This window comes from Fusarium tjaetaba (assembly GCF_013396195.1).
Source record: "Fusarium tjaetaba strain NRRL 66243 chromosome Unknown NRRL66243_c0000077, whole genome shotgun sequence".
NCBI classification, from domain to species: Eukaryota; Fungi; Ascomycota; class Sordariomycetes; order Hypocreales; family Nectriaceae; genus Fusarium; species Fusarium tjaetaba.
The window spans coordinates 115,186-142,890 of record NW_023501273.1 but is presented as its reverse complement, the minus strand read 5'-3'; the positions used below and the strand labels follow the sequence as shown (position 1 = coordinate 142,890).

Here is a 27,705-nt window from a genome sequence, read left to right as displayed (position 1 = left end):
TTTGCCTGTTAACTTGTGCAAATCCTTGCCGTGATCTTCCTCATTCCTGACATGTCCAAACCCGGCAGTACAGAGTGGGAACATTATCCTCTTATGGGCCACATTCCAGGGTCTTGGCAGGTTTTATTTTTCACACACAGTTGGGCTGCCAAAACAACGCACAAACCAGTTGGTAAATGCCGATTAAAACAAGTACCTTGTTTCTCCCACTTTCTCAGCCCCTCCCTTCTTGACTGCAACCCTCATCATATCAACTGGACACTGCCCCCCCTCCTCCTTGCATGATATCCTGCATGAGAGAGACAAGGCTCCAACCAACATACATTACGCAGCCCACACACAGTCGATCGCTAAGACAGCAGTGACTAATGGCACCGCCGTCAGACGGTTTGTCCTCGATTCACTACCGGCCGCTAGATCTGGCGGCGCGTGAAGTGAGGATACTGGAGCTGCAGCCCTCGCCGAATAACGACATCAACGACCGAATCGTATGTCGCCTTGTCCACGAGAAGCTATGCGATGCGCCTGATTTCATTGGCCTTTCCGCTCTTTACGGCGACATTACAAAAACGGAACCCATTTTGCTTAATGGGCAGAGAGTAGCGATACCGTCCGACCTCGCCGAAGCGATCCGGTACACCCGCGAAGTCTTCCTTGGACCCCGTGCCCAATCCGTCATCAACAACGCCTCCTCCTCAAGGGTTGATCTTGAGACAGAAAGGACAATCAGTAATCACCAACAGCAACAAGAGCAACCAGAACCCTCCCCACCACCGTCGCCAAAGAAACCCCCCGGATGGCTACGTTCATTCCTCCGCAAACTCGTCGACCCGGGCTCCACGAGATGCGACAAGCCTCCGCTACGAATCTGGATCGATCTATTATGCATAAACCGTCGCGATAGAAAAGAAGAGGCTGAGCGACGTGCACATATGGCTCGTGCGTACCGCGAGGCAAAGTTAGTCGTCGGATGGCTGGGAACCAAGGATGCAACGTCTGATCTTGCGATTGAGATTATACGGGCGTGGGATAAATGCATGCCAGCGAATTTCGGAGAACCAGGTGATCGCGAGGCGAACCCAGCGAACTACGCGCCTATTCTACAGTGGATGGGCCCCGTGGCTCATCTCAGTGACATTCCTGAGGGGATCACGGACCCGACGGAAGTACCCAGCTACAAAGCCATCTCAGGCTTCCTGAACAGGCCTTATTTTCGGAACACGTGGATCCTGGATGATATTGCCCAGGCGCAATTTCCGACGTTCATGGTTGGTGATGGGATTGTGTCTTGGATGCAGATTCTTCGGCTCAATCGCGTTAACGAGGATATTAAAGATCACGGCGCGGAAATGTTTCCCAGCGAATTGCGGCCTTTACTGGAGTACATGCCGCTTGGTAGTGTGTACACGTTTCTCAAGGAGTTTGATCGTCGGCAGAAGTTAGAAGAATTTCGGCCTGTGTTTTCGAATACACCCGCAAGTTCTATTAGGAGTTCGGCGTCCATGACGGGATTGAAGGCAAAGGGAAGATAAGCTATGGAGTTTTCTTTAGGCAATCTTGATGGTGTTACGTTCTTGGGTAATTTGTTACATGTCTGCTATGGGGAATGAATGGTTTGTTATGGTTATGAGTTTGTATTGATGTTCGAGCTTAAATAGCGGCGCGAGGTATACCCTATCGTGAGTAATGCCAACTCACCAAGTCAATTCACGTCCTGTGTCCTCTAGAAGCTTTGAAGTGACTATATTCAGCTGCGTCGTCGCCCTCTTTCCAACAGTAAGCCATGCGTAAAGCTGAAGAATCCAGCCTCTTCTGGTCCCATCTCGAACAGTCCATGGCTACGATGATGCCACCTTCCAGATTGACCAGATCCAGCCCTACACGATGGTGTCAATGTCACCACCCGGCCCGGCAAGTCCCATCTAGAACCAGCCCATGAGCTGATACCCGTTCTGGCTCCCGACATAGCCAAGCCACCAATATCATGGAATGCCAAGAATCGGAAGATCATCGCTCAGGTTTCAGCCACATCGTTCATCTGCCGAATTAGAATGTGACTGACGGTTGCGGTCGCCGGAATGTTGATTGGCCAACGGTACGATTGTTCTGGAAGAGACTGGACTGGAATGCGGCTGGGGGCCACTGTCTCCGAAAGCAGTAAGCTCGCGCTTCGGGCTCTGCGTTAGCCTTTGTGATAGCCTATCCTACATGTCGGAATGCGTGAGATCCGGGTAGATTTTGTCAGTTTTGGGGGCTGGAAAACTTGATATGGTTTTGTTTTGGTGGAAGTCGCATGGTGAGCTACGTAAGGGTCCCGATACATCTAGAAAGCTACGAGTGATTGCCAGAACAGGATGACCCATCGTTCCGAGGAACGCTCCGTAGCCAGATGGAGGTTTATGCAGCCGTTTTGGGCTGGGCATTGTTCCCAAGGGGGCTTCTTGTGAAACGTCAGCTGGCATGCAAGGTGTGATTGTTCGCCTGCACTCGCTGTTGGTCATGTCTATGTTTCTGCCTAGTTCCAGATCATGCTGCATTGTTGTAAGCATCCAAGAATTCGGTCGAGTTCACGGTTGCATTGGCACAGCTTGACCACCGGCGGTTTCACATTGTGACTGCATTCGGTTCCAAGGAATGTAAACACAGATTAATTAGTAACTAAAATCCAAATTCGCCATAGGAGCCGTCGATCCATGTGAATTATCCGGCCTTATCGTCGCCGTTTCATGACCTTCGTCGTCCGTCGAGTTGGCGTTTGATGCTGAATGTTGATCGCCAGCCTGTTGTTCTGGCGGTGCATTCGCGTCCCATCCTGCATTCTGCATCTGTTGAAAGCTCCATGTAGGGTTAAACCCTGGGCTCTCCCATGCATGTCTCACTCTCTCGTACATCTCGTCAATCTGCTCTAGTGTCATCTTGCTAGTTTCGTACACCATCAGCCATACGAAAGCAATGGAAAGCAGACAACACGATCCCCAGATAAAGAATATCTTAAGCCCGAATGCGTTGGCTCCTCTACCGAGGATGTATGGTGGTGCGTATGCTACCCCGAAGTTCAATAGCCAGTTCGCTGTTGTTGATACAGACATGGCCTTTGCGCGCACTTTGAGTGGAAAGATCTCCGAAGTCACGACCCAAGCAACAGGACCCCAAGATGACGCGTAGAAAAATACGTTGAGGGCACAGAAGACGACAAGGACCATGTTGGCGGCCCCTCCGTGAGACTTTTCCATCTTGTGTTCAGTTGCCGAATACACAGCGGCTATCAGCATCTGAGAAACGCCCATGCCTAGAGCGCCAGCCATGAGGAGCTTTCGTCTGCCCCATGATTCGATGACGATGAGACCCGGGACTGTGCAAACGCAGTTGATGATAATCATAGCTAGGTTAGTGAGGAAGGGCTTGTTGACCCCGGCATTGCTGAAGAAGGTGGTCCCGTAGTACATAACGAAGTTGATGCCTGTTAGTTGCTGCAGCATCTGTAGTCCACAGCCGGTCATGGTTCGACGGCCAAGGGAGGAGTTTCTCGCGAAGAGAGCTTTGTATGTATCGTGGCCGAGGGTTAGTTCATACTGATGATTTGCGATAATCTCTTGAAGCTCATCCACCAGAGCAGGATGCGTCATATCTAGTCTGCGAAAACGACTGAGAGACATTCCTGCCTCTACTAACCGTCCTTTCTTGACGAGAAACCGGGGAGTCTCTGGTAGATACAGAATACCAGAGGCGAGGATGAGGCCGGGGACGAGTTGTAGGCCAAGAGGAATTCGATAGGCGGCATCGCTGTCGATATTGGATGTGCCGACGTTGATAGTAGTCGCAGTTAATATCCCCACCGTAATGGAGAACTGATACATGCATATGATGGTCCCGCGTATCCATTTCGGCGCAGTCTCGGACTGATAAAGAGGGACGAGAACGGAAATAGCTCCGACTGCAACGCCAGCAAGTAACCTTTTGTCATGAGCATAAATCACGAGCTAACACAGATAAATAACATACCTGCCTACTAATAACATCGGCGTTGCTCGAGCGCATATCTGAAAGATGGCACCGACACAAAATGTGGTGACGGCCGCGAGCAACGTCTTCCGTCGCCCGATGCTGTCGCCAGATGGAGCTGCGACAAGAGCGCCGATGACGGCTCCACCGCTGAGAATGGCGACGATGAGAGATGAATCTGAGGGACAGAGATCGATGTGGCCTTCGTCGTCTTTACAGGATTGGTTGGTGCTGAAGTGGTCTTTGAAGACGGACATGGCGAGGATGCCGTTGATGACGCTATGAGTGAGATGAGGTTAGTCAGGGCCAAAGCGTTGCCGATCGGCGTCAATAAGGAGAGACCTTTGATGCTATATCGCGACAACTGAACTCAGCACGCAGCATAACAGTCATCAGACGATAAGATACAAGAGAGCGCAGAATAGCACCGTCGCATGCAGGCTCAAGGCGATGAACTGACCGCGCCGCAGACCAAAAACTGACGAGACATTTAAACTCACCCCAGATCATAGCCAAACAACAACCCCCCCGACGCAACAAACAATCCAATCGTGATAGCCCAACTCGACGAACCGGCAAAGTTGTCAGGCTTATGCCAGCCCATGCCGAGAACCATCTTGTCGATACCATGGGCCACAGAAAGTCGTGATATTGTTTTGTGAAGAGAAGATCAAGCAAGGGTGAGCCAATGAAAAAGATGCGGAGAAGGGGGGCGGGAATTTTGAGTCTGGTGACGTGAGGCTAGGCTGTTATGAGAATGGCGTTGATGGGACTTTGTCTGGTTGGTGCGGGTGGGTATCCACTTGATGACAGTGAAAAGCTGGGGTTGGACCCTTGATGATATGACGACGCGGGAGAGGGAGAGTTTGAGCAAAAAAGTGATGATGACTTGATTGATGAGGGGGAGAGGAGAAAAAATGAGGTCCTACCCGGGTTCGAACCGGGGTCTTTGGAAGACTTTGAGGGTGATCAAAATCCAACGTCATGACCACTAGACTATAGGACCGTGCTTAAGATGGATAGTTATTTCAGCTGCAATTTATGTATATGTACATTTCACAAGCTCAAGGCAAAGTTTCGCAGACAAAACCACTCCAGGGTATTGAACAGGCAGATGATCCGAACAACATCAACTCAGATTCAATAGCGCACGTGTACTCCGTATACTGAGGCTGATTTAATAAAGTGGAAACATTAGCTATTAAAGTGCAGTATGTTTAAGCGTAGTTCAGGGAGGTCAGTTATATAAATCTCAATACTGGTTAAGTAAATTGGCAAGAGCGGGCTTATATCCAATAAATCCAGTCAAAGTGCAAGTCACAATATCGACGCGTCGTTCTCCGATAGTTAAAGAATATATAATAATGTATTTTTATACTCATTTACTGCCTTGGACTACCTATGGTAAAGTTCTAATAAAACTTCCGATCATCAAAAGTCTCAAACTTGTCACTGATGACCTTCCTTGTCAATGCCATCAACTGTTCACCGAGCTGCTCATTCTGCGAAAGCTCATTCCCCGACTCTGGCACAGCAGGAGGACAGATATACTGCCCCGACTTGTCAGTGATCGTCGCAGCGAATACCGAACTGGTAGCGCCCTGGAATTGGTCCTTCTTGAAGGGCTCCATGCCAGTTGACATGGCGTAGCCGGCAAGGGGATACCTAGTATATGTTAACAAGTGTGAAAAGAGCGACAGAGGTTGTGGACTCACGCTTCATGAATATGCTCAACACTCTGTCTTGTGCTGACGAAACCAGGGTGCGTAGCATTCACCAGGATCTTGGGGTTTCCAGCCTTGCTGAGATGACGATCCAGATACCGACTGTACAAAATAGCAGTCAGCTTGGATCGCCCATACTGAGGATTTGGTCCATGATCCTGGTTCAGCTCCTCAAGACTCTCAAACTTGACATCGCTAGGTGCACCCTGATGCGCATTAGAAGCAAGGTTCACAATCCTCACAGTCCCATGCTCAGCAGCCGTCTTTTTCAACAGCTCAAGCAAGTAAGATGTCAAAAGAACATGACCAAAGTGGTTCACAGCCATGTGCTGATCAACACCATACTTCGAGAGCTGATACGTCATGATTCCTCTTCCCGCATTATTAACAAGAATATCCAAGCGATCAGTAGATTTCTTGATCTGCTCCGCTGCTTTCTTCACTTCAGCCCAGTCGCTCAAGTCGCATTGGATCCATTCTGTGCGATCAGCTGTCTCTTGGCCGAGCTCTTCGGCGACGGATTTCTTGGCGCCGTTGACGACGTCTTCGGAGATAGAGAGGATGAAGAGCTTGCTTATGTTGTGAGAGAGGAGAGTGTGTGTTACGCCGTAGCCGATACCCTCGCTGCCGCCTGTTACGACGGCTACTTTGTTGGTGAGGTCGGGGGTTTCGGAGAGGGAGAATTGATGGGTTGCGAGCTTTTCGGCTGGACCACCGAAGTTCTCGGCGATGGTGTTCTAATGAGTCAATTACTGGTATCTGATATGGAGTATGAGAAAATACCTTGACGCTGTCTACGATGGAAGACATGGTGCTGACCTGAGATCTTCGATAGAAGATGTTGGATGTGTTTTGATGAGAAAACGCGACTCGTGTCGGAGATAATCTGTAACTGCGGTATAATAACCCTGTAGATATTCTTTTTCCTGCAGTGAGGTTAAAAGCTCTCATTTGAGATATAAATGAAAGAGAACGAAACTATCGAATTTCATACTGTTCAGCTCTTCTCATATAGTGGCTTGGAAAGCTATGAATCACCACTCGGCTGAGTCAATGACGTACGTCTTACAGCAACGATCCTCGTATAAATGATATGCAGTGAGACAAAGGTCGTCATGAATATGCACGGGTCATTCTATTTATGGTCGTCCAGTAATTGAGAATAATTTGTGACTCTTGTGCTGCCTCCTTCAATCCCGTTGTCCGCGATTCCGCGACGTTCAGTGTGGAGGCGTTACGCGGGTGAAATGACCGCAAAGTGTTTCTCTAGTTCATTAAAGAACATGTTTTCCACCGCCTTCCTCATGATATTCCCCTTCGCTGTCATTGGTAGTGCTCCCTGGGGTACAACAAAAACTAGGCGTGGATCATCAATTCGCTCGTGGAGATACTTACGCTCGTGAAACGGCGATATCCTGCGCAGGATTTCTTCCTTGAATTTCGCCAAATTGTCATCGCCCGATTTTAATATTTCGTCATTCTTGGGTTCGACGATAATTGCTGGACTGGGGCGTCCATATCCGATGACAGATACAGCGGAGATCAGATCAGCTTGGCAGACTTGCATTGCTTCTGCCTCAAGCGATCCTGCGTCACACACCAGAGACATCTGCATCTTGATTCTATCATCAACTCGTCCTTTGTACAAGTACTGATCTTCGGCGACTCGCTGGAAGAGGTCACCAGTATGAAACTTGCCATCTGTCTTATTCCTGAGTGACGGATGTGGACAGTCATCTGCATCAGCAGGGATGACAAGCTCAAGAAGTTGATCTGATAAAGATGAGTTTCCTCCAAGAGGGATGAACTCACAACCCGACTCCTGAAATGGAGTTAGGTATTTCGAACTGGAAGATGCGCGCATCGATAGTCCAATCTCGGTGGAACCGTAGGTATCAACAAGCTTGATCCCTTGTTGATGAGCCCAAGCCTGATCCGACGGCTCCAAAACCTGCCCAGCGTGAAAGATGTGATGCAAACTCTGAAGCTGCTCGAGTAAAATGGTGTTGGTGCGTGCTTCCCGGATGAAGACAGAGAGAAGGACCGGGAATATGTAAAAGGCCGTCAATCCACCATGGGTAATCATGCTCTGCAACTCAGAAGTTGGATAAGGAATACTGTTTGGTACGATCAAACAGCCTGCGTTGGCTAGTGCCTCCGCAAGATTAATGGTGTTGCCTACATGGGCATGAGAACCCCTGTAACGAATCAGTTTTGTAACACGAGGAGCTGCGAAGGACTAACATGAGGCAGTACACAGGCTGCGGTCCGGTGCGTGTATATGGCTTGTTCTTGCGAATCAAGCAGTCCATCCATCTCACAGTAGTTGGAACAAGTTTTGGGATTCCTGAAGTTGAGCCTGAAGTTTGAAAGATGACTGAGACTTGATCGCCGTTCAAAGCAGTAGTCACCTTTTCAAGCTCATGATCCTGAGGCGCAGTTTTTCCCAAATTTCTTTCGCTGGTAAATGTCGAAACCGGGCAGTCCTTCACTAAAGAGTCACAGCTTGAGTCATAGATCAATGCTGCAGCGTTGCTCTTGTGCAGAAGTTCGTAGACGACGGCTGGGTTCGTCATGCGAAGTGAGAATAGTTGTGGAATGAAGCCAGCCCTTTGGAGAGATAAATAGTGTAGAAGATCCTGGTATGACCATCCTCTCATCCTGCAAGATGTCAGATAAGCGTGAATGCGTATAATGTGGACCTACCAGATTCCGATCACCCTTAGCAATACCTGCCTGGGACAACACAGATAACCATGTCTTTGCCGCATTCTCAACATCATTACAGTACTCAGCATATGTGATTGTCTTGTACTCCGTAGAAGAAACAGGTAACAGATATCTGACTGCCGCAGCATCCCCATGCGACTTAGCCAGCGTCTCAATAATCGTAAGAGGTGAATGAAAGGTTCGCATATTGAACAACTGTTACCTGGCAACGACTGGATTTGCCAAGGCTGGGCTAGAAGCCACGGAACTGCTAGATTTATACATCTTTGCGTAGATCCTTCTCCTGAGGTAATCTCACTCAGCATTAACCAAGAGAGGGTATATTGTCCAGATGAGTAAGAATTTAGACTAAGAAACGGATCCCGAAAATGAGGAGAAGTGACGGTTACACGGCATCTCGAGTTTGAAGAGTTTGGAGTGACCAACGTTTTTTGAGTTGTGTTACAAATAATCACCGGTTACTTCAGCTTATTGTGAACCATGGCTGCGGCGTGGTAGTAAGCTTATGCTGTCAGGCGTATTTACAACGCGCTGAGACATACGACGCATAACGATATAATCACTGGCCAACAGTAAGAATCATCTGAGCGGGAGTGGAAAACCTTGAGTTAAATCTGGAACATGCTCTACATTTCAACTAGACATATAGTTTCGCGAATAATTTAAGGTATCATCTGCCCTAGTACCATTTCAACTATAAATTCGTCGGACCTGTACCAGGGACATCATATCTTAGGTCGTCAGCCATTTGGTCGTCGTTGAGGAGAGGCTTCAACTATGAACTTGAATGATGGGGCCCTACTTCGTTCCATAGCGCTTTTTTCGAATACTTTCTTGTTCGACAAATTCGTTTCTCGACTCTCTCTTGTTCAAGTTCGATTTATCTTCTTTCTTGACCTTCTTCTCCTTCTCGATCTCCATCTGCTTCGATGTATCTCCGTTCTTCCCCATCGCTTGGGATTTCTTTGACCTATCTTGGTGACCTTTGCGGCCTCTACCAGTCTCTGGTTCCTTCTCTTCTTCCACGTCGGGAGGCCTGTAAGTAATAGCCATCACCAGTAGCTTCTCGATCTCTGCACGAGAGGCTGCATTGAGATTTCCAGTGAAAAGCGTCGGATCTAGGTTTGCTACAGTCTTCTCTGCATTCTTTTTGATCTTTTCCATAAGCTTGACTGCTGCTCTTATCCTTTTCTTTTTTTGCTTGCTTGTCTCCTCCTTCTCGATATCTGCTTGACTTTCTTCCCAGGCTGTTTGCCACTCCTTTTGAAGATTGTTTAGCTTCTCGAGAGTCACGTCAATTTCCTTATCTGCATCTTCCCAAATATTTTTAAGAACTACATCTTCATCGTTATCATCACCATCAAAGCGATACTTGAGTTGGTAGTCGGCTTCAAGTTCCTTGATGAACGTGAATGGGTTACGCATAACCGAATCTTGTAATCCTTTGTCGGCCTCGAGTGTCGAGCTGAAGTCTTGCAGGGTCAAGCCATGCAACGAGATAATTCTGTCCTCGTTCCTAGAAAGAGAGGTACCCGGAAAGAGGTTGGCCTGAAAGCTGATATTTCCCAATGGTCGGATATCAAAGCCCCCCAAGCTTGTACTGGTAAAGCTTTGCCTGACTGCACTATCGTTCAATCGGCTGATGTGAGTGAAGGTATTCTGCTTCTCGAAGTCCTGAACATTATATTGGCAGCCGGATTCAGAAGCAGAAAGGCCAAGCCCGCTATCCTGATCTCTGCCTTGGCTTTTCAACCTATTGCGCTTGCTATGAGCCACCTTTGAATCTTCTGCCATCTTCAGTTCCCTGGCCTTCTTCTTGAGAAGTTTCAGTACCTCCTTTTTCTGTGCTTCTTTAATGTCAGCCAGCCTCTGGGAGTAACGAGGTGGGACAATGGGCTCAGATCTGTAGCCCTTCCGTTCAACGCCATCCATTCCTAGGCACTTGACCGTGGAGAATACAGCATTTTCCCAACGGAAGTGGATGATAAAGAAGGGATTCTCAGCCGGAGGCACAATGCCCTGGTCACAGATAAGATTCCACATCTCGACCCCTGCGAAACGGATGTTCATAACATCATCGTAAGATATGTAGTCATAGTCGAACTGTGCGCTCGCTGCAGCCTCCTCTTCTTCTTCTTGAATGGCAGAATGACGTTTTTGTTCTTTCTTGTTTGGGTTGTGCCTTTCGACATTATCCAGCTCAAAAGAACCAAAATTAGCATTAAGAACCAATGTTCTAACTATCTCTCAAACAACAACACTTACCAGTTCTATGAGTTCCGACTTCGCTTTGCTGTCCACCCGGTAGTCAGTTGGATTATGCCCATCCTATAGATATCACGTTATTAGGATTGTGGAACCAACAAGAAAGAGAGAAAAACAAAGCTTCATGATTCAAAACACCATTTCCTTGAACGTACCAGTATAGCACTTTGTTGCAGTATCTTCTTCCTCCAAGCCTTAAGGCCCTGAGCCCGCTTTAAACGTGTCCCACTACCCTCAGCTTCAACGGCCATGAGCATCCCCGTCCCTAAGAATTTTTTTGTAGGATCTTGGTATGCCTGAAGTTCTTTTTTGTGGATATCCTCCAAGTCCTGATTGTGTGACGGGTTGAGATCTTTCGTTGTTACAAGTGGCTTGGTAGCCCAATATGGAGAACGTGTAGTCCATACTCTGCCTACTGGTTTCCCAGTATCTTTCGCCAGTCCAGTCGTTGTGCCAAGAAGATCAAAAAGGCAGTGAACGACGTCAAAGGCTTTTTATATTGTCAGTATATTCAATTTTTCTCGTAACGTGACAAACTGGTGGTCTTGTCTTACTCGGATGTCCATGGAGATTTCCTGGTGTGATGAGGATGTTCTTGGGCTTAAATAGACCTATCGGCATCATGGACAGTGCCAGCTTCCGTACCGCTTTTACCTTTCTAAGGTCGCCGCCATAGATGTTTTCCTGGGAAGAGCCGTGATGATCAAGCTTCATCAGATCAAGTCCGTCGCCTAACTTGATAAAATCGCTTTTGCTGAGGAAATTGTTGATTATACCACGTTCTAATTCTGGATTTCCATCTCCACCGGTGAAAAAACAGCAACGACGGCCTTCTTTAGGCCAGAACAATACAGCCAAAATCGATGACTGATTTCTGGTAACCTTCTGCTGCGCCTTTGAGACTGTAAGGCCGCGGCCATTTGCGCCCACGATGCAAAAGCGCGGACGGTCTTCTTCCCAAACACTTTCACAAATGGGAGTTCCATTCTTATCAAATATTTGGCCTCCAGAGAGGAGGTCATATCCTAGTACTGATTCGCCACCAGCGGCCTCAAAACCGAGAGCATTCTGCTTATGTGAACCTCAAATCAGCTAATTCTGTTTTGCAGTCGCATAATTAGTATCGTTTGACTTACGAGTTGCTGTTTAAAATTTTCCAAACGACCGCAGTACAATTTTGGCTTCTTAACAAAGTTTTCAGTCATCCAATCCGAAGGCTTAGATGGTTCTAATTGCTTTGCAAGTAAGTCCATCATCCCCAGAAAATGATCCTCGTCCCAGTGCGTCACCACCCACAAGCTGAACTTGATCGACTTTTTCATCTTGTATGTGGATTTAAGATATTGATTGACATATTTCAGTGTATCTTTTATAGCTTCGGAGGCAGAATATCCGCCGGAGTCCACGCCGCCATCCATAATGAAGGCGTATGCTACGGACGTTGGTGTTTTGATAAGGATATGGATGGAGCAGTCCCCGACAGGTACAGGGACCTGGAAATTCTCAACTATCCATCCCATAGCGTTATCTGTCTGTCGACGCCAGATCAGTATGGTGTAAAGAGACCCGGTACACTTCAAGAGCAACAGGATGCTCTAGTGGGCTATATCTATCCAAGCTGGTGGGATAAAAGGTGAAAGTTGAGCATAAAATCAATAGTCCCAAAAAGAAGCCAGGATTCGGATCCGCATTAGTGGTGGACAATGGCGGCCGGGCCTGTCTGTATCTGACAGGTCAATCTCGCTAACCGTAAACGCTCGGTGCGGCTGACCTGCTGGGTGACTGCACTAACTTGTTCAAGAACCGGTGAGCTTTTGTCGCAGCTGAAAAAGGGCCCAGACTCAAAGGATATGCAGCTTGTTCAATCAGTCGACATTCTTCACGGTTAGCGATGTCGCTTTGGCTAGGGCATTGACAGATTGAAACCCGTTCTCACATGCAGGCGGATCACAAATCCCATACCAAACCCTACAATACAAACAACTACGTATGCATGTTGCTCTATTTACCCCAAATAGGACCAAGTCTATCAACAAGATCCCCCGAGCCACCCCAGAAACCCTTGAGCCCCGTGCAGCCATCATAAGGTACACATTTCGTCACCTCCACACAATCTTTCAGTGTGCCGATACGCGTCTCCCTATTCTTCGAGGTACGCAGCCGAATGAATGCCACTCCAGTCGTATCTCTCCTGCCCAATGTCACTTCATTGACAACCTCCCCCTCTTCCAAATGAATAAACGTGCTGTCTACTGTTTCTCCCATATTTTTACCATGTGACTCTTGCGTTTCCTGATACGTTGTGCGCAGCGCATAAACTCTGCTATCGTTCAGATCTTGTAGAAGTATTTCGATACGATCTGGCCATGATACATGTACCATTGCCTGTTCAAGGAATAGCGTGTCAACAAAGAATCTTCCGCCTGGGACACCAACTAAGTCGCCAAATCGGTACTGCGAGTATTTTCTTCTGTTGAACTCTGAATCCACAAAGGCTCGTTCTTGTTGAGTGAGACTTGCTTTGATGCTGGCCGAGCATATTTCGACGACTGGAGTCTCCTTTTCGATTTCCTTCTCCTTCTCCTTTGTCGCATCTTGCACTGCCTTCATGCTATCATTCATCTTGCTGCCAAGGCTGGCGGGGATTTCGGGTTCGGCTGTATCTTGTGTTGGATCGTTATTGTAAAATCCACTGATAACGTCTGCTGTTTCCAAGGCAGTTAGCTTATTGTTGACCATTGTAGATTCTACCAGAACCGGGAGCCGGGCTGCCCAGATCTCTGGAGATTCCACCTCTTCAGTGATAAGAGTCGAAGGGTTGCAGTTTCTATGAAAGGAAATGTTAGCCCGCTAATCGGATCGGACAAGCATAGAAAAATACGGCGTAGCCAACAGCTTATCAACTATGTTACCAATCTTTACCATCTCTTTCTTTATTTTCTGGCGCTCTAGCACTAGTGCTTTAACATCGACGCTGACGGCGTTATCGAATGAACTTGGTAGGTAGGCTTGAGGATTAGCAAGAACGGCTTGGATGCGACCCAAAATGCTCTTGAACTCCATGAAACTGTCGAGAAGGTCGTGTGTATACTGCTGAACTGGCGAAAAGTCGGGTACAGTGATATTGTTTTGCTCCGCCCACTCAACGAAGCTCCGGTTGCGGTTGTAAGGAGTCAGGATGGCGTATGTTTTGTGTGGACAAGCTGCAACGCGCCCTGGAAATGCAGATGCAGCGCTAATCAGAGAGGCGAGTGTCCACTCTGCATCGTCATTCTTGATTTGTCCCCCACCAGACCAATTGACGGTGACAGTGGATTCTGTCTCCTGTACTGCTGCTTCGATGGTAGAGCTGGCCGTTCCTTCACTGAGTGTAAACTCTCCGGCAGAGCCATTCATGGCGCCTTTAAGTCTTGTTCATGTTAGTACAAACAGTATAGATGCGGTAGCATAAGTCTCACGCTGTCTCAACGTTGGTCTTCTTCGAAATGTCCAGGACTTTCATTGATACAATTCCATGTAGGTCGCCGCCTTCCATGAAACCTCCCCTCTCAGTTAGCGGGATGCGAATGGCATTGTTGTATCAAACCCACCTGATATATAACTATCCCCATAAAGTTTGAAAAACTTTTCGCTTGTTATCCCGGCAGTGGTCTTCACCGGAATACTGACCAGTAGTTAGTGGAGGCGCACAATAGGCCATGGAAACGACTGACAAAGGAGGGTTCTTGATGGCTGAAGTAATCTCTATAGAAATTTAGTTATCTGCCAAACATAGCCCGGTTGGGGATGTGTAAGACTTACGATTGATAACTTTGACAGAGATAACTGCATTCATGTCACTGGCCGCAAACTTGGCCTCATCCACACTCAGAGAATTTCCAGAGACTTGAATAGTTCCTAACTTGATGGAGGAAGCCGCGCTGATATTCATGCCTCTGACAACATCTGAGATCTTCTCCACCAAACGTGAGCTGTAAGATACCACTTGAGATACATTTGAAGGGCTTCCGGCTCGTGCCGCTTGGGTTTGAAGGTCGGCCTGGGTGAGTTTCACGGCCCCGTCTATGCAAGGTCTCTGAAGAAAGGAATTGAATCCTTGACCCAAGTGCATAGAGTCATTGTATGGAGCGAGAAGAACGTAACCCATGGTAGGTAGTTAGTTGGCGGTCAATCGTGGAACTGAGGTGCTGTACGATTGACGATTCTGGAAGAGATCAAGTTTTGGGCTTTATTCTCGACCGGCTGAAAAGTTCCAAAGCTGCCCGCTGCCCCATGAATCAAAATGGGATGCTCTGTGATAGTGATCCCTGAACATGCATCAATAGTTTGTCAATGGTGCGTGGCCTGGAACTTCTTGGTGGGGTTGGCCCGCTGTACTGCAGTGCGTATATGCATGTCTTACCCCACCGAAATATCTAATAGAGGCTAGATTTGCGAGGGACGGAACCTGGTCATTCAACGGATTTCCGTGCATCTTTATTGTCTTCTTTTCGTGACTCCCTTTTTGAGCTACAAGGGCTTGATACAATCTATTTTCCTGAGACAAAAGACACCTGTTTGGCCTTGTCTACGAACATCCATTCCATCGTGTGCATGAAAAAAAGCATTTAGAACCATTACAGGCACCTTTTGCTCCCAAAATCGCAATGTCGACCGAACCGACAACGAAGACAAAAGAAGATGTTTTTGTCAAAGTTTACAGTCTCACTACAGCACCGAAGCAGGGTGAAGATGAGGGAGCATCTATTTCAATCGGCCGCATGGCTGTCACGACACTCAAGTTCTCGGAGTCAGCTCTTCCAGTGATTTGACGGAGCAAAACTGAGCTAATCAGGAAATAGCGATGCCTCAACATTTCAGTCTCGTATCACGCTGGCAGAAATCAGGAACAAGATAGTTGAAGCTCTAAGCAGCGCACAAACGTTCAAGTTTTGCGCTGACGATTGCTCTCTTGTCCCTGAAGATGTCACTCTCGAAACATACAAGCAGATGATGCGTAGTAGTGCCATGCGGGAAGCTAAGATAGCCACTGTACTGATCGCACCGACCTCTGAGCCTGCTTCTAGTCAAAGCGCTGCCTTGAAGGACTCGTTTATCATGAAGTTTATTCAGGTGGGGGATAAACCTGAAGATGCAAAGAATGTCGGATCTCTTCATGCTTCGGTCTTCAAAGGCAAAGACCCGTCGACAATGATCTTAGGAGAACTTCGCAGACTGATTAGCAAGATGTGAGATGAGATGGGATATGAACCATGGCAAAACTGTATCTTTGACTGACCATTGAGCAGGTCCGCGGATCCAAAGATGCACACGTTTTGTTCTCTCGATGGAACCGCAGCTGGAGATGAACTGACGCTGCAGAGGTACCTCGCTCTGGATGTAAGTGAAGGATGTTCGCCATTTCCTTGATTTAGTCCTGTGTAATATGCTCATCATGTGATAGAATGCAAAGGTTCACCCCTCTGATGGAACGCCAGCCATTCTGATACGCTATCGAAGTGGCGATGCAAAGGTCTCCGCGGCTGCGTCTAAATTCCATGGCGCTAGCGAAGATGTGTTGCAGGCTATGGCACAAATGAAGCCCGACCTTACCTTCAAAGATAGATCAGCTGAGGAGATGCATGTCGATAAGACAGCTCTGCAGGTCCAGGAAAGTCTTCGTGCTTCAGACATTGCAGCACGTGAAGCATCCCCACTTAAGTAAGTAAGTGTGGTCAAAGATGCTTATAATATGCTGATCCAGGTCAAGATACACGAGCCAAATGGACGAAGCCGATTGGGACTCTGTACTGAGGAACTGTTCTTTATTGTATGGCTGGAAAATCGACAAGCGGACCAATAGCATAGTGAGAGCCACTACCCCGGCGTTTCGGCTGAGAAACAAATTGCCACCTAGGCCTATAGTCGTTTCTCTTCCGGCTCCTCCAGAGCAAAAGATCACTCCAAGTGCTCCAACCGAAGCCTCGGTCACCTCAACATCTGGCACTGAGGACGCCCCTGGTGTTTCAGCTGAAGGACAGGGAACCGAAGCAGCCGTCGAAACAAAAGCTTCACTGACCGCGGAAGATGTTGAAGCACCCATTCCAGCAAAGCTTGGGGCCATTCCATCTTATGCGATCAATGACAGATCTAGAATTCAAATCACGATGGTGAGCAATCAGTTCCAGGAATCCATGGCTAGAAATCATTTTGGGGCTTCGTCCGTGGAAGCCTCGGCGTAAGTTGCTTCCACCCTGCGTGATTATGGCTGAAACAATCATCTAGATCTGGCGGATGGGGCAAATACTCAGTCGGCTTTACGGGCGGTACTGCCAAGGAGGATGCGTCTAGTGCAAGCGATACCACAAAGGGCTTTGCAAAGCGAATGGTTGGAAGTTACATGTTCCCTCGAGTTGATGTCTTCCTTCGACCAGAGGACTTAGAGCCAACTGAGGAACTTCGTGCAGCCCTTGATGGGATCAAGAAAACCAAGAATGTAAGCTCTACAAGGGATCGTCTGAGCTTTTGCTAATTGATGATAGATCAACGCACTCCGAGAGCTTTATAGTACCTTTGGTCATTTATTCTGTCATTCTGTGACCCTTGGAGGCTGCCTTCAAACTACGCAAATTGTCACCAGCGATCAAGTCGTTGAGCAGAGCAAAGAAAAGGAGTCATTCAAGGCACAAGTTGGAGTTGCCATTTCCACAGTGAGTTTACAGCTCATTAGAAAAGTTCTAGCTGATCATTTGTGGCTGTAGCCATTCGGCGCTAAAGGAAACGCCAAAGGTTCGAACGAGACCCAAGACAGTACAGAAGCCTTCGAGAGTAGTACGAGCACGAGCGAGAACATGGCATTTGAGGCAACTGGTGGCAATTCGATCCTTGCAGCAGAGTAAGTTACCATATATCCTAGTTATGGGCTTTTACTCATGTTTGGCAGTCCACCGGCGTGGAGCGGTTCTGTTGCAAACTTCAACAATTGGCGTATTATTGAGCAGACCGAACTGACCCCAATTGTTGACACTATCTCCAAGATGGCTGGCTATGGTGAGACTCGGTCGTGGTTCTTCGCCGCGGTGCCTAAGCTCAGCGAATACATGGTAATTCCAGAATCAATGATGCTGTATGTTCGTTTCAAGGTTGCCAGCCAGAACGAGAGTTTTGGCGTCATATCTACAAAGGAGGTACATCATATCTTGTCTTAACCAAATGTGGTTCTTAACTTAACTTCTGTCTAGGTACCTGCCTACCTAGGACATCGCCCGAACGTGTCGGTAACACCAATACGTACGAACATTTACGTACCAAAATTAAACCCCGAAGAGCCTTTTAGAAATGGGCCGTTTGGGCTTATTGGCGACATGACCAAGATTACCACACAGGATCTCAGTTCTTCTACTTTTCCAATCTTTGAACCGAGTAGGTTAGTATACATACGTCAGCAATATCGGCACCACTTTCTTATACATCAAAATTGAAGGACTCAAGTGCCAACCCTGATATTCCCTTCTGGAGCAGAGCTCGGTGAGTGAAGCACGCGGACATGTACTTGGGACCAGCTGACTTCTGGCTAGGCACCAAAACAGATAAAGCATTCAGCCATGTAATATGGCGATTGGAGATTGCTAGGGGGCATAGCGTTAGTACACCGGTGATCCGGTTTCTTACCATGCATTAGATCTGAACTGATCACTGGCTACCCTTAGATCGGCCCTGATACCTTGCTATGCGTCAAATCGGCGGCAATGCCTAACGCTGATTTAGCTCTAACGGTGTATCGCAACGCGCAAGGAGTCTTCCTTCCATCCATTAGCAGCACAGATGAGCCATGTTACTGGCGACTCGAGCCCGTCGAAAGTTCAGGAATATCCAAGATGAAAGGGGATCGTTACAAATTCGGCGACTCCTTCAGACTTATCTGGTCATTCTCCGACCAAACAAGTGGCTTCCGCGACTTTGTTGATGATTCATATGGTCGACGTAACCTGACTCGTCCATCTGATATCAAGAGTGATAAGCTATGCTTCAAGGTACCCTTCCCACGGTTCGAAAGCATGTCATCGGATTATATAGCAGTAGCCATGTCGACTGCCTTGACAACGGATCCTATCATCGACAAAATAAAAGTACGCTATGGATCCAACAACCAAGAGAGGTCTTACAACTTCCATGATCTGACGTTTCGGGTCGATCTGGTTGGTAATGATGGTAATGGCGATAAAGATGACTATGCAAATCTTGCGGCAACGAGCTGGCAGGAGTTAGATCAGAAGCTTACGTTTATGGAGAGGCTGATGGAACACCGACAAGCTTCTCCGGTAATTGTTGGTAGCGTTTTGGGGGGTACGGAGTTTACTCGCTGGTGATATATACTGTACTTCTTCACAGAAATGAACCTATCAATAGTTCCATCGGGAGGGATTAATGTTGCTCCTCTTATCTCTGTTTGCCGAACATCATCAAGTCCTCTCTGACTCGACCAGTCGAATTGGTCTGGCCGCAGAACGGTACATGCACATGCAGCGGATGGGGCCGCGCGATTGGCGATACATGTGCGACGTGCAGAAAAGGTGGTCAGCATCTGCCCACTTCGACGTCCTGATGGCCTCAATCCGGGGTTCACGGCAGTCTTTTACCGCACAAGCTCACCTATTTCCAACAGTCCTTTAAGAACCTATAATCTGTTTCTGTCTTTGGGCATTCGATTTCTCATCATCTCATTCATCGAAAACTGGCATATAGCACTTCAAGGCTGCTTAGCCAACCCCAGACATCGGCAGACTTTATCCCTCACTGTAACCTGACCAAGTCATGCACATGATCACGCTCACATTTCAGTTGCAACCAACCCGCCCGTTTCCGGTTTTAGTGTCCAACGAAGAATATCACGCCACCAATGATGTCGTCGGATAATGCATCGCTCAACGTTGTACTTCTGCAGCGGAACGCAACACGGACAATAAAGATACATTATTGACAGCGGGAGTGAACAGCCCAATAGCAGATGCATTTCATTTGGTAAGGCATTCTTCGTCCACGTCAGTCGTTTTGCGACCTAACGAAAAAGAGGCAACCTAAGCAGAGCCTCATCAGGTTTTAACTTGTGGATTTTCGGCCCAGATCAAGATAAGCTCGCTGATCCTCGATTTATTCCTCAATCTCCAACGATTCTTAATTATCATCACTCGATCTCTTTCTCATCCTCACTTTGCTTTGCCGTGATTGGTCTAGTCACCATGGTGTCGACACCCCCGCCATCAGATGACGCAGAGGGTCATCCCCCGGAGGAGAGTCCACATGACGAAGAGGAACCTAAGAGCGCGTCACCGAGCAAGAAAGAAGCCAAGCAACCCAAAACATCAAATCGTGGACATAAACTTCGGCATAAACAGCCTGCGCATTATCGAAAACATACCAACGACTTTTCTTCGCAGGCACCGTGCGATCCGGTAATGAGGCAGGCGATGCTGTACGGCGTCGACCCCAACACATATCCTCCACCGCCGCCGGGTGCATATCCACCAAACACGAACCCTTCTTATTATCCATCGCCAAACCTAACGCCGCCGGCTGGTTATCCCAGTCCATATACATATCCTGGAGGCGGAGGATATTTCTCTACCCCACGAGCGAGTGTTCGGGATCCCCAGTACTTTTCTACACCTGGATACGATGTCCCGCCTTCAGGATACTCTGACCCAGGCTTCGCCCCCGCCGACTCTTACGAGTATGAAGAGGAAATCCCACCGTACCCTGAGTACCCAACGCGGGAGCCGAAAAGAGCTGCAGTTCGACCGAGACCCTTGCGGCAACCGAAGCCTCAGACCGAGCCAACCCTGAGTACCCTTCGAAGGGATGCAGCATACCAGAGACCTCGGCAGAGGCGACCATCTGTCCCTACAAGGGAGAGAGGCTCGTCAGAGGATGGCATAACCATGCAAGACATCATGGCTGAGCTCAGAAACCTCCAACGTCAGGTATACCAAGCCGAGATACAATCAGACCCAGGAAGGATCCAAGGCCGTCCACGAAGAAGTCCATCAGTCACAAGTCAGTATACTAGCGATGACACAAGATCCCTAAACATAGAGAGAGAAAGATCTCGTCAGCTCACAAGCATCATCTACCGGCTGCTTGAAGATAGACAAAGACCAGAATACCAAGATTCATTAGGCCTATCTTCAAGGCAGACAATGATGGATCTTCTTCAGGGCAGGGTAAGGGAGCATGATGGGGAGATGGCACTGGTTAGTCAGAAGGATGCACAAGAGATACGATCAAAGCTTGATACTATACTGGACTATCTTGAGCTTCAGGGTGGATGGGAAGACGAGCCGGCACCGCAACGACTACGCGAGGGCCACGAAAGTAGACCGCAGCCTTTAGTCCTCAGAGGCCAGCCCTCCGTCGCCTCAGGGTCCTCAGTACACACGTCATCATCACCAACTCTAAGTCGCACAACACCCCGTCGTCGCCAGACTCTCCCATCTGTGATCAGACCACCACAAGATGCGCAGTCATCTAACCAAGGACGCACCCGACAAGTTCCAACCACGCTAGGTGACGACGACGAGATGTACGAAGACTTCCGACGCCCTGCACGCACAAGAGTTAGCTCAACGCAGAGTGTTGCATCACAGGATAGGAGAAGACTTCAAACATCCGTGGTCCAACGGAGTGATGCTCGACCACCGGAGAGAAAGATTGTGGAAGGTGATCAACAGAAAGTCAGACCAGGCCGGTTTGCATATGTCCAGACGGAGGATGAACAGGATGAAGAACCTGCTCGTGCACCTGTGCCACCGTACCCAGTGCCTGATCCACCTGGACGGTCCAAGCGGAGGAGATCTTTACAATCGGTGAGGTTCAGGTAGATTGAGAATGGTGTATAGTAATTGGTTCGTTTGGAGGGTGATTGATAAGGCCGGCGGGGAGGACATTGCGAGTATGGGGGGAAATTGAACTGTGACGATAAAAGCATCGAGTAATAATGTAAGACTAGGATCTCTACCCATCTATGCACTGTGGCGATAGGCTTGACTACCTAGCTCTGTTCGTTTATAGAATAGGATTATCTATAGTCAGTTCCCCGAGGTGCAAAAGCGCACTGAGAATGGACAGCCTTGAGATGAACGAATAAGAAGCTTATGTAAACACTCCGACGGTTAGATAAGATGAACGCAGAGTGCATTATTAATTCAACGTCCAATGCCGCAATTCGGTTCGTTCCTCGCGTCAATCCAAGGCGCTGTCGAGACTCCTTTGGGTTAGTTGTTTCGTAACGTATAACGTTATCGCCAAGCGAACGCGAACGGAATTTCCGGTCGCCAAAATACAGGGTTTCACCTCCATGGTGCACGAAATGATTGGTCAAGGTTGACCCCATCAAGCAACGTTATGCTAGATTATTTAACGATTGCTGAAGAACGTGAGCTTTTTGGTCTATCAAATTGAATTTACACACTTTCTTGACAGAAATTAACAATATGAATCGCCCAAATAAAGCTATCTACATGCTTGCAAACGGCAAACATGAACTCCGAACAATCGAAGAGCCATACATCCCGCAAAAAGCACAGTCTCTCGTAGAAGTGCAGTACTCTGCCATCAATCCCGCTGATACTCGTCACTCATACATGAACATGTCAGAATACGTCGCAGGCTACGAATACACCGGCATCGTTCGAGACGTCGGACCCGAATCTCCCTTCAAAATCGGCCAAGAAATCTTTGGTCAATCGTTGCCGTATGATCACCGACCCAATTATCTCGGCGCTCATCAGAGCTTCCTTTTAGCGGAACCACTTATGGCTTTTGAGAGGCCTGCGCATCTTGATCCCATCACCGCTGTAACATCTATCGTTGGCAGTGCAACGACCTTTGATGCTCTGTTCAATGTGGCGGGTTATGGCTTCCCACTTGCTGGCATCACTGGCGACGATCCGAAGAATAAGCCGATTCTTATTTGGGGCGGTGCTGGTGCTGTTGGTCAGGCTGCTATCCAGATTGCCAAGGCAGCTGGCTTCAGTCCCATTATCACTACAGCTTCGCCTCAGAATCACGAAGCTTTGAAGAGGCTTGGTGCGGATGATGTCTTTAACTATCGAAGTGCAACAGTCGTGAAGGATATACGTGCATATCTAGACAAGTCTGGCAAATCTTTGAAGACTGTTTTCGACACCGTTTGCACTGGTCTCGGTGTCTTTGAAGGTCTTTCGCCCGAAGAAGAAAAGGCCTTGGAGTATAAGTACGATCAAAGCTCACCAGCTCTGTCCCGCCAGTGCTGTGATCCCAACGTACCCTCAGAACAACTCCGTCTGGTATCAACTCTTCTTGTAAAGAAGGACCCCACTTGGAAGTTTACTTTGAGCGTCAGGGTCGTTGAGCAAGTTGACTTTGCAGTTGATGCTCAAGATCGAAGCGCTGAGGAGAGAAAGCGGGAGGAGAATAGGATCATCGAGTGGCAGAAACGTATTGAACAGGGTATGCACTGGTTGGCTGAGAACCATGAGCAATATTGGGAGGCGCCGAGGTTTAGAGTCTTGGAGGGAGTGGAGGAAGGGATTCAAGGTATTCGTGATGTTTGGAATCGGAAAGTGAGTCGCGAGAAGCTTGTCATTGATCACAGAGTTTGAGAAGCCATGAGATGATGAGGATGAGACATGGCAGAATAAGGACCAATTGGAGACTATCATGTCCCAGAAGATGTTGAGGAGGTTAGAATTTAGTTATAAGCACCACTCTGTTTTTTATTTCAGTGATTGAGATCAATCTACCCCCAGTGATGTCTAGTACTACTTTCCCGCATGTAAACCCTTACTAAAAGTCCATCATCGTGGGTAGTCGAGCAGATTACTGTACTGTGGGCCACCGAGACCAAGATTGGCTGCGAGGTTTGATAGCGAAAGAGACGGACCACGCACTCCTCACTTAAAGGTTCAATTAGCGTTACTTAAATAGAGCTCGAAGGTTGCATTTCCCATATATGACAAGGCGTCAACAAACCAGCAGGAATACGAGGCTTGAATTGACATCCGATAGCCCACCAAGGCGCGACTTAGAGAGCGTTCTTGTTAAATTGGGACAGAATGAATGAGCAATGACAGGTTTAGCACAAAACTACAGTGGCGGAAAGTAAACAATCACACGAGAAGACACCAATTGGTTGACATAGTAATATTAAAAATTAAAGAAACCATGAACTATTGCTAATCCAAGTCCCGTCGCCTAAATGTTATACATAGATCCTGTAATCTTAACCGTTTATCATCTACATGAAGAAAGCAAGGGCAGCTGGGAGAGCCAGCATGAAGCCAGTGCGAACCACGCTGGCACCACTGACGGGAACAGGAGTGGTAGGGACGGGAGTGCCGACAGGAGTCGAGGCAGCGGGAGGAACAACTCCGGGCTGAGAGACGACGGGAGGGGGAGCGTAGCCAGCGGTAGTACCAGGAGCCACGGGAACGGCGGTGGTGGGGACAGGAGCTGGGTAGACGGGAACGTGGGTGGAGACGGTTCCGTTGCTGGGAGGGTAGGGGACGCTGTGAGCGGGAGGGGCGACGGGCTTGCCACCGGTGGGCTTCTCGGGAGTAGGGTATCCGGCGGTAGGCTTTCCGGGGACAGGGACCTCAGCAGTGGGCTTCTCCTCACCCTCGGTAGTAGGAGCAGCGTGGCTGGGAACCTCATAGGCCTTGGTGCTAGGGGAAGCAGTGGTCACGACCTGGAAAGTAGACTGGCCCTTGGAAGGCTGAGCAGTCTTACCCTCCTCGGGGCAGTAGGTGGTGGTGTCGACGATGGTGACGGTAGGAGCAGGAGGGGGAGTAGTAGGAGGGTGGAAGGTCTTGGTAGTTCGGGTCTTGCAAGGCACAATCGTGGTGAGAGTGTCGGTGATGGTGGTGACGGGAACGTGGACCTTGGTGGAGTGAGCGGTGGTGGTAGCAGGGACAGCACCGGTCTCAGTGGCGGGGCAGACATAGGTGCTCTCGATGATGGTGGAGGTGACGACCTTCTGGGTGTAGCGGGCAGGGCAGTTGATGACGGAGGCAGCGCAGCTGGTCACGGTGTAGACGTGGGTGGAGGTAACGGTGCTGGTGACATCGCCTGTGGTAGTACCGTTACCGTGAGGGACAATGGCAGCAGCAGAACCGGTGGTCTGGGGCTTGGCGAGAGCGGAAGAAGAACCAGAGCCAGGGATGGGATAAGCGCCGGAGCCAGTACCGGTGGCCTCGGCACCAGCAGAAGCACCAGATCCTGAACCGGAACCGGGAATGGGGTAGGCACCTGATCCAGAACCGGTAGTTTCAGCACCAGCAGGGTAAGTCTCGGAGCCAGATGCACTAGATCCAGAACCGGAACCAGGGATGGGGTAAGCTCCGGAGCCAGAGCCAGTAGTTTCGGCACCAGCAGGGTAGGTCTCAGGAGAGTCAGCAGTGGCAGAGCCGGTAGCGTCAACAGAGCCAGAGGCATCAGCAGAACCAGTGGCATCTGGAAGAGCAGAGTCGGTAGTGTCAGAACCTCCAGCAGGGACAGTAGACAAAGAGACGACCTGAGTGTGAGTGGTAGAAGGGCCACCCTGCTTCTCGATGAAGGTACCAGGAGTACCGCGGTTAGGCTGGCAAACCTTGGCCTGAGCAGCAGTAGCAAGGGTGACGGTCAGAGTAGGAGCAAGGCTGAGGTCGAGAATGTCGCCGATCTCCACGTTGAGCTCGACAGCGAGACCAAGAGTGAGAGCAATGAGCTCATCGACGGAGACGACGCAGCTGTCGGTGTTGACGAGAACAGCAGTGTACTCGAAAAGGCTGACCCAGACAGCAATCTTGGCACCAGCCTCGATGTCGAGAACGGGAATGTCAAGCTCGGCAGAAAGATCGATCTCAGTTCGGAGACGGAGGCCGAGAGTGAGGGAAACCTCAGCAGAGAGGTCGACCTCGGCACCAACGCCAATGGGGAGAGCCTTGGCAACAAGACCCTCGAGGGAGACATCAACAATCTCCTTGGTGAGAAGAGAAACCTCAACGAAAGCTTCCTCACCGAAGGAAAGGTAGACACCAGCGGACAGGTCAATAGCAGCATCGACACCAACAACGAGATCAAGAGCGAGAGCAGCACCGGCCTCAGCCTCAAGAAGACCGGGGACCTCAAGCTGAAGAGCAGAAGAAGCGAAAAGTTCAATGGATTCGTGAACAGCAGCAGAAGCAGAAATATCAAGCTCGAGGTAAGCCTTAATAGCACCAAGACCAATACGCACACGAGGCTCCGTAAGGAAATCCTTCACAAGCTCAAGAGTGGCCTCACCCTCGATCTGAGCATTGGGAAGGTTAAGACCAAGCTTGATGGCGGCAGCAGCGCCAGAAGCAGGAGCGGCGATACCGTCGAAGAGAACATGGTTCTCCCAGCTGTTGGCCAAGTTGCATGAAGAAAGACCGTTCTTCTGGCTAGTGGCAGAAGTGGTGGGGACGAGGTCGAGGCCCTTGGAGGTGGTGTCAGCAGCGGATGACGCGCCCTTTCCTCCTCCAAGCGAGACATCGACGTCGAGACCGAGGCCGAGAAGGTGAGGCGAGGCAGTGGCAACAGCCACGAGACCCCCCAAAGCGGGAATCAAACTAGAAAAATGCATCTTTTAAGTAACAAAGGTTAAATGAGTGACTGGAGCGTTGGAGCAACGCTTCCGAATAAATGAGTGAAAAGAGAGTGACTGGGTTAAAAAAAGAGTGCAGAAAACTAGAGAAGAATAAACTACGAGCAGAAACAGAGCATTTTAAAGGAAGAGTGCTCAAAATGGTCGAACCATCTCCTTGACGATGTCACCTCGTGAAGCGGGAGTTGAAAAGCGGTCACAATTATATCCGGCGATCGCTATTTAACACCCTTGCGGTGCGCTTTACTCCATCGGGGAATTCTCCTGTCAGACATGTGGAGTTGCGTGGCACGCGGGATGAATTAGTCTGAACCTCGGAGACTTTTTAATGGAGATGTTTCCACGTGTTGACGAATAGGAGTAGCATGTTTTGTTTCGGGAGGCTATGGTGATCACGACCGTTGAAACAGGATGATGGATAAGAGTGGCTTTTCTCATCCCGGTTGAGGATTTGATCTGTTATACTATGATCGTCGTATACTCTATGGTTTCGACAGTATCGAGATTGTAGACTGACGTCGGATGTAGGGAGGGAGACGTACGTACGCAAGGAGCTTTTACTTTTTCCCGTGGTTCAGTTGAGGTCTGAGCGTACATGCAAACTGCCGGTCAGCGAGATGACTATGAACTGAGACAAAATTTGACAAGAGGGTCCAAGAGCCGATAAGCCACGGGACAACGGCAATACTGATTTATCATCCGACTAACCTCACAGTCTAGAATGACCTCGTCGCCCGCTGCGTAAACAGAGCCATTCATCTCTGTTCCTTCGTCAGGGCGCAGACTTCGGCTACGACTCTAGCCTTGAGAGTAACAGGGGGTTAGTGGACCAAGGTACCCGTAGATCCTACGCGCCAAGGATACAAAGCTAGAATAACGGACTGGGAGATCATGTCTTGGATTTTGAATGCATGCCACGAGGCGAGATTTAAGTGTATTGAGCCTGTTGATCATGACTCTTGACCTGCTTTAGACTTGTGTTGTGAAGTGGCGCAGGGTTGGACCCTGAATGGTGCGAGTCGTGCAGGAAATGCCAATTTCCTAACTAAACTCTCGACAAGTTTTGCTTTTGGCGGAAGGGTTTGACCAATTGGTTGGTCTGGGTTAGAGTTGGTTGTTACGTTGAAGCTTTTCGCGCTGCGCCTGATTGAACTGCCAGGGTTGTATTCACTGTGGCTGTGAAACTCTAGGAGATTAGATCGCTTTGATTACCCTAAAGGAGACGGTCAACTCCCGAATGCAGACTTTCTCGACAGAATATGGTCTGTAAATATTTGTTATAGCTGAAGATGCAATTCCTTTGAACATCTATGGAGGAACCTGCGGAGATGTTTGTCCCTCGCTCTCTCGTCGTTTTGTCGAAAG

The 27,705-nt window shown here is 48.8% G+C and overlaps 9 protein-coding genes across 9 annotated transcripts; 4 read left to right on the top strand and 5 right to left on the bottom strand.

The window, feature by feature from the left end:
- Positions 1-368: 368 nt before the first annotated feature.
- FTJAE_4118 (uncharacterized protein) lies at positions 369-1,532 on the top strand (the record flags this gene model as incomplete). The annotated part of the gene is made up of 1 exon (XM_037350490.1): positions 369-1,532. The coding sequence occupies one exon, from the start codon at positions 369-371 to the stop codon at positions 1,530-1,532; it is 1,164 nt and encodes a 387-aa protein (XP_037208798.1).
- Positions 1,533-2,651: 1,119 nt separating this feature from the next.
- On the bottom strand, positions 2,652-4,259 carry FTJAE_4117 (RCO3 glucose transporter; the record flags this gene model as incomplete). Its single annotated transcript, XM_037350489.1, has 2 exons — positions 2,652-3,954; positions 4,003-4,259. 2 exons carry the CDS (start codon positions 4,257-4,259, stop codon positions 2,652-2,654), a joined length of 1,560 nt encoding a protein of 519 aa, XP_037208797.1.
- A 1,155-nt stretch (positions 4,260-5,414) lies between these two features.
- Positions 5,415-6,536, bottom strand: FTJAE_4116 (alcohol dehydrogenase Bli-4; the record flags this gene model as incomplete). Its single annotated transcript, XM_037350488.1, has 3 exons — positions 5,415-5,667; positions 5,718-6,463; positions 6,510-6,536. 3 exons carry the CDS (start codon positions 6,534-6,536, stop codon positions 5,415-5,417), a joined length of 1,026 nt encoding a protein of 341 aa, XP_037208796.1.
- A 424-nt stretch (positions 6,537-6,960) lies between these two features.
- FTJAE_4115 (4-hydroxybenzoate benzoate ligase) lies at positions 6,961-8,642 on the bottom strand (the record flags this gene model as incomplete). The annotated part of the gene is made up of 4 exons (XM_037350487.1): positions 6,961-7,924; positions 7,971-8,217; positions 8,288-8,387; positions 8,433-8,642. The coding sequence occupies 4 exons, from the start codon at positions 8,640-8,642 to the stop codon at positions 6,961-6,963; spliced, it is 1,521 nt and encodes a 506-aa protein (XP_037208795.1).
- Positions 8,643-9,254: 612 nt separating this feature from the next.
- FTJAE_4114 (uncharacterized protein) lies at positions 9,255-14,868 on the bottom strand (the record flags this gene model as incomplete). Its single annotated transcript, XM_037350486.1, has 9 exons — positions 9,255-10,622; positions 10,722-10,784; positions 10,877-11,211; positions 11,276-11,789; positions 11,858-12,228; positions 12,731-13,548; positions 13,603-14,130; positions 14,435-14,465; positions 14,523-14,868. 9 exons carry the CDS (start codon positions 14,866-14,868, stop codon positions 9,255-9,257), a joined length of 4,374 nt encoding a protein of 1,457 aa, XP_037208794.1.
- Positions 14,869-15,367: 499 nt separating this feature from the next.
- FTJAE_4113 (membrane attack complex component perforin (MACPF) domain protein) lies at positions 15,368-19,097 on the top strand (the record flags this gene model as incomplete). Its single annotated transcript, XM_037350485.1, has 14 exons — positions 15,368-15,510; positions 15,563-15,949; positions 16,010-16,100; positions 16,165-16,421; positions 16,471-16,938; positions 16,986-17,196; positions 17,243-17,410; positions 17,462-17,595; positions 17,644-17,887; positions 17,942-18,126; positions 18,184-18,227; positions 18,278-18,342; positions 18,410-19,021; positions 19,092-19,097. The coding sequence occupies 14 exons, from the start codon at positions 15,368-15,370 to the stop codon at positions 19,095-19,097; spliced, it is 3,015 nt and encodes a 1,004-aa protein (XP_037208793.1).
- Positions 19,098-19,939: 842 nt separating this feature from the next.
- FTJAE_4112 (uncharacterized protein) lies at positions 19,940-21,577 on the top strand (the record flags this gene model as incomplete). Its single annotated transcript, XM_037350484.1, has 1 exon — positions 19,940-21,577. One exon carries the CDS (start codon positions 19,940-19,942, stop codon positions 21,575-21,577), a length of 1,638 nt encoding a protein of 545 aa, XP_037208792.1.
- Positions 21,578-22,189: 612 nt separating this feature from the next.
- On the top strand, positions 22,190-23,338 carry FTJAE_4111 (ToxD-like protein; the record flags this gene model as incomplete). Its single annotated transcript, XM_037350483.1, has 1 exon — positions 22,190-23,338. One exon carries the CDS (start codon positions 22,190-22,192, stop codon positions 23,336-23,338), a length of 1,149 nt encoding a protein of 382 aa, XP_037208791.1.
- A 635-nt stretch (positions 23,339-23,973) lies between these two features.
- On the bottom strand, positions 23,974-26,319 carry FTJAE_4110 (uncharacterized protein; the record flags this gene model as incomplete). The annotated part of the gene is made up of 1 exon (XM_037350482.1): positions 23,974-26,319. The coding sequence occupies one exon, from the start codon at positions 26,317-26,319 to the stop codon at positions 23,974-23,976; it is 2,346 nt and encodes a 781-aa protein (XP_037208790.1).
- Between the last annotated feature and the right edge of the window lie 1,386 nt (positions 26,320-27,705).